Below are 5,087 nucleotides of genomic sequence, written 5' to 3' on the forward strand. Positions count from 1 at the left end.
GCTCAAAACCCACATCCAGCTGGCCTTGAACACTTCCAGGGATGGGACATCAACAACTTGTGTGGGCAATCTAACATCCCTCTGCCCAGGTGAGCTGCTGCCTGCACGGAGACCCGACCCGACCTGTGCACTTACAGATGTTGTGTAGGGTTCATCATCAACCGAGCTTGGCGCTCACTGCATGGGACTGCAGATGAGAAGGGGCTGCAGAGCTCTGGGGTGAGGTTGAAGAGGGCAAGAACTCATCAGCTGTCCCAGTGAAGGGTAATGGTTGAGTCGCGAAGAGGTGCAATCCCTGCGGAGGGTGTTACTGGGATGCCGTGGCTTCCTTGACCACTGGCTGCAAGAAGAGGATTACTGGTGGGGAGTGACTGCCAGACCTCGGTGAGCAGGGCTTTCGGTGTTGTCTCTGGGCTCGTGCTGGCAGGTTTTTCGACGACACCTCTAGAGACAAGATCCAGAAGCAGGATCTGTAAAGTGAGAGGAAAATAACGTTATCCTAATAAAGTTTACTAGCAGGCCACAAGACTGATGACATGACTCCTCTGGCATGATTGATCCAACTCACTAGATACCTTGTCAGGCTGGTGGGACACGCTGACCAACCAGTTCTAGGAAAAACGTGGCTAACTATTTTTTTAACACAAAGGGAATGGAAAAAAAGTAGTAAGCGGGTTGTCTTAGATTTGAGTCGATCTCCTGGGTTGAAACTGTGACCAACGAACAGTATTCACGTCAAACTAATGTCATTTTTGGCATGGTCTGACGTCACAGTACCGTAAGCAAGCAAGGGATATATCCAAAATAGAGATGATGGTTCAGGAACCCGTATTGCAAAGAGCAGCTCTTGATGAATAATGGTTGTCTGGAAGGATCTAAAGATGGAGCTGTCCAAAGGACTGGTCTGGGTCTAGGGCTTGGCAATATTCCCATGAAGGGCATTCTGAAGAAAGCACGTGTCGCCTCTCCAGGCTCGGCTGGGTTGGTGATACCTCGGCAGGAGGAATGGGATTTGCTTACTGCCTCTCGAGGTCGTTTTGAAGCAGGTGGTGATAAAGTAGGGAAAAAGTGTCCCTAAGCAAAGGGCTTTGCAGGCGGCTGCCTGGGAGCAGCTCTTGGGAAAGAAGTGGGGCGGTGGATCAGAAATTTGTCAGCGGGTGTCGCAAACTTGAAGCAACCAACCAGAAGCAGCCAACTGCAAACGTGATCCTTGGGTGTCCGAAGAGCTGTGCTATCCACCATGGACGTGGAGTGCTCCTTCAGTTTTTCTTGGCACTGGTGAAGCTTTTGTGATGTCCAACTTTTGGCGTTGACTTTTGAGAAAGCAAAACTGTGGACCGTTAGAGTGGGAACAAGGAGAACTCTTGCAGGCCTGGAAGATGTGTCCCAGGAGGTAAGAGACCTCACCACCCTCTTACTGGTAAAGGTCTAAGTGCTGACGCTCGATAAGCTGATAGAAATGAAATGCTGCTTAGTAGTCCATTGGCTACTTACAGCTCCCTTGGCCATAATTTAGCAACTACCAATCTAGAGAAGGTGAGAGGGAAACGTTGTACTAGTGTTTTGTTTCAAAGAGGACCTCAGGGGTCACTAAGGGAGCTTGGGTTGGATTGGGACAGAACTGGCTGCTGGGAGGGGCAAGGAGATGGTGGTGGCTGGAGCTGTCGGGGCCAGGCTGGTGAATTGGTTGCCAGGAGTAGTTGGGATGCAGTTGATCCTGCTCAATGGTTGGACTTGATGACTTTTTGACATCTTGAGGGCTCTGTTTCCAGGTAGTTCATTCCATGGGGCAGCTAGAATACAGACGCAGGCGTGTGCACGTGCTGGGGGATGAAGAACCTCCCTGCTTTCCTTCCTCTGCTTGTCTTTCAGGTCACCTTCTATGAAGACAAGAATTTCCTAGGCCGTTACTACGAGTGCGACAGCGACTGCCCTGATTTTCACACCTACCTGAGCCGCTGCAACTCCATCCGGGTGGATGGGGGCACCTGGGTGGCCTACGAGAGACCCAACTTTTCCGGGAACATGTACGTTCTGACTCACGGGGAGTACCCTGACTACCACCACTGGATGGGCCTCAACGACCGCCTCGGCTCTTGCAAAGCCGTCCAGATAGTAAGTGTGACCTCTTCCCAAGGGACCTTCTTAATTTGCACACCTAGTACTGAAGGGTTTCAGCTTGCTTATGGGTGGCCACCATCTTCCTGGGGACCTGTGGGAGCTCCCTGGGAGAGGATGGCTGTGGGGGGTTTGTTCCTGGCGTCCTGCTCCAGGAACGACAAGGTGTTCGGTGAGCGGAGAAGGTAAATCTCTTCCACTCTTGATTGCAATGGGGAAAAAGCAGATCCTTTGGAGTGCTTTTTAGGTGATTTTTCCTTAGGAACAACAGCATGGTTTTATCTCCTGGTTCCTCCAGGGACTTTGGTGTCCGGGCAGGTTGCTCCAAGGTTTGCCTCTCACCTTTTCCCCCGTGGTGTGCTGCCAACTGATCCAAATCTGACAGTGGCCTCAAGGCTTGTAACAGTGGGATGTAGATTTTGCAGGAGCGCTCGGAACGAGGGGTAGTTTGTTTGCCTCTCTAGCAAGCCAGGGCTCCCTTCTGATACAGGGAAACCAAATCTCCTATCACCGGCATGGGGAGAAGAGCCCCAGGAGCAGAGCTGGAGTGAGACCTCCTTGGGGCAGCCCCATGTCTCCTGTATTAGGAGACATGCACATCTCCCCGCTGCAGCACAGGAACTGTGCTCATCCCCTCCAAACTGATGATGGGGAGATGTTTCTGCAGCCTCCGGCAGCACCTGTTCCTTCCACCAGCAGGAGATGGGACAAATGTAGGTTGACTGCAGCATTTACACCCTGTGGAAGTGCTGGAGAGGAGAGGAGAACAGAGGGAATGATGTTTTGGGAAGCCCGTGGGGAGGAGCACCCTTTAGAACTGGCAGGGATGGGAGTGTGGATTGGGATTGAGACACTGTGTCTTCTCCAGCGGCGGGGGTCCGTGCGTCGCTGACTTGGAGTGGCGCAGCCGTGGTTTCCTATGGCTTTGTGTCTGGAGGTCTGACACCACTTTGAGCCTGTTCTGGGTCTGAGTTAGGTGTAAATCCCTTTGCACAGGGCCGGGAGAGTTTCCAGCCAGTTCGGAGCACTGCTCTGGCCTAAGGGATGGAGCCAAAACACGTGGGAGGTGTAACGGCGCCGCGTCTTCCTCCAGCAGGATGAAACGCGGAGGCTTTATCCTTTGTGGCCACCTGGTGCCTGGCTTCCCATCCTTAGCTTGGAGAGGCTCCCGGGGACCTGCCCCTCGCAGGAGTTAGGTTGGAGTGTCCCGGAGACCCTGCAGAGGAACGAGAGTGGATGGGGGAGGTGGGGGAAGCTGGTGTAGATTAAACCTGCCGCGGTGCCCGCGGGCAACGCAGCGCTTCCAATCGCGGCGGAAAATACCCGCGCTCTTGTAATACATCACAGCTGGGGTCACCAGCTCATTAAACTCTTCGTCGCCGGAGGGGTGGGAAGCGGAGGGGGGTCCGTCTCTCCTGCTGCCGCTCACACAGAGCAGCTGGAGGGTTCAAGCTGGCAGCGGGATGGACAGGCTGCCTGGGATAGAGCCTGGCATGCACTGACTTGGCCTCATCCCTCCCTGCACCGTTCCTCCCTGCGAAACCGGGGCCGTGGTGGGGCTTTGAGCTGGAAGTGGCTCTGCTCCGGCTCGGTGCAGTCTTGCTCCGGCGAGATTTATCCCGACTGCCTCCCCACTGTGCTTTTTGGGGCTGACATGAGCTCTTCAGCCCTGTCCTGGTGTGCCCAGGGGGGTGGTTTGTGCCTTATCCGCGTCTGACCGTGCCTCAGCGCTGCTCCCATCCCGTCGGAGCTGGGGACGTGTCGGTGCCTCCCTCTGCCATTTTTCTCTCTCCTTTTTTTTTTTTTTAGCCAAGTGGAGGCCGGGGCCACATCCAGGTCTTTGAGAAGGGAGATTTTGGTGGGCAGATGTTCGAAGCCACCGAAGACTGCCCTTCCGTCATGGAGGAGTGGCACATGCGCGAGGTCCACGCCTGCAGAGTGCTGGAGGGAGTCTGGGTTTTCTACGAGCATCCCAACTACCGGGGCAGGCAGTACCTGCTGCCCAAGGGCGAGTACCGCAAACCCGTGGAGTGGGAGCGGCCAGTCCCGCCGTCCAGTCCTTCCGCAGCATCGCCGAGTGAGCCGGCCCGCTGACCGGGATGCCAGAGGCCGTCAATAAAAGCAACTGAGTCGCTCAGCTCAGCCTCTCCTGCTTATTCCCGGCGTCCCAGTTAGAATCATAGAATCATAGAATGGTTAGGGCTGGAAGGGACCTTCAAAGGTCATCTAGTCCAACCCCCCTGCAAGGAACAGGGATATCTCCAACTAGATCAGGTTGCTCAGGGCCTCGTCCAACCTGGCCTTGAACGTCTCCAGGGATGGAGCATCCACCACCTCTCTGGGCAACCTGTTCCAGTGTTCTACCACTCTCATAGTAAAAAATTTTTTCCTAATATCCAACCTGAACCTACCTCCCTCTATTTTAAAACCATTACCCCTTGTCCTATCATAACTGGCCCTCCTGAACAGCCTCTCCCCATCTTTCCTGTAGGCCCCCTTGAGGTACTGGAAGACCGCTGTAAGGTCACCCCGGAGCCTCCTCTTCTCCAGGCTGAACAGCCCCAACTCTTTAAGCCTGTCCTCATAGGAAAGGTGCTCCAGCCCTCTTATCATCTTCGTGGCCCTCCTCTGGACCCTCTCCAAAATTATTAAGGTTATCCTGCCCTGGCAGAGCCGGGGTGGAGCTGAGCCTCCGCTGAGCAAAACACCCTCTGCCAGCCCGTCTCTGCTGTCGTCTCCTTCCTCCAGGCTGGCGCCGTCCCCTCTCCTCCATCCCACAGCCCCTCTCCAGGGAAAAAGCCATGGAATCATAGAATGGTTAGGGCTGGAAGGGATGATGACCTTCAAAGGTCATCTAGTCCAATCCCCCCTGCAAGGAACAGGGATATCTCCAACTAGATCAGGTTGCTCAGGGCCTCGTCCAACCTGGCCTTGAACGTCTCCAGGGATGGAGCATCCACCACCTCTCT

At 54.7% G+C, this 5,087-nt stretch overlaps 1 protein-coding gene across 1 annotated transcript; it reads left to right on the forward strand.

Annotated features, from left to right (window-relative positions):
• The first annotated feature begins 1,830 nt into the window (after positions 1-1,830).
• LOC147528047 (gamma-crystallin S-like) lies at positions 1,831-4,199 on the forward strand. The gene is given in 3 exon segments (XM_086618599.1): positions 1,831-2,115; positions 3,928-4,150; positions 4,153-4,199. Coding segments are annotated over 3 exon segments (555 nt in total).
• Positions 4,200-5,087: the final 888 nt, after the last annotated feature.

This window comes from Tauraco erythrolophus, chromosome 11 (assembly GCF_009769465.1).
Source record: "Tauraco erythrolophus isolate bTauEry1 chromosome 11, bTauEry1.pri, whole genome shotgun sequence".
In the NCBI taxonomy this organism is placed as follows: domain Eukaryota; kingdom Metazoa; phylum Chordata; class Aves; order Musophagiformes; family Musophagidae; genus Tauraco; species Tauraco erythrolophus.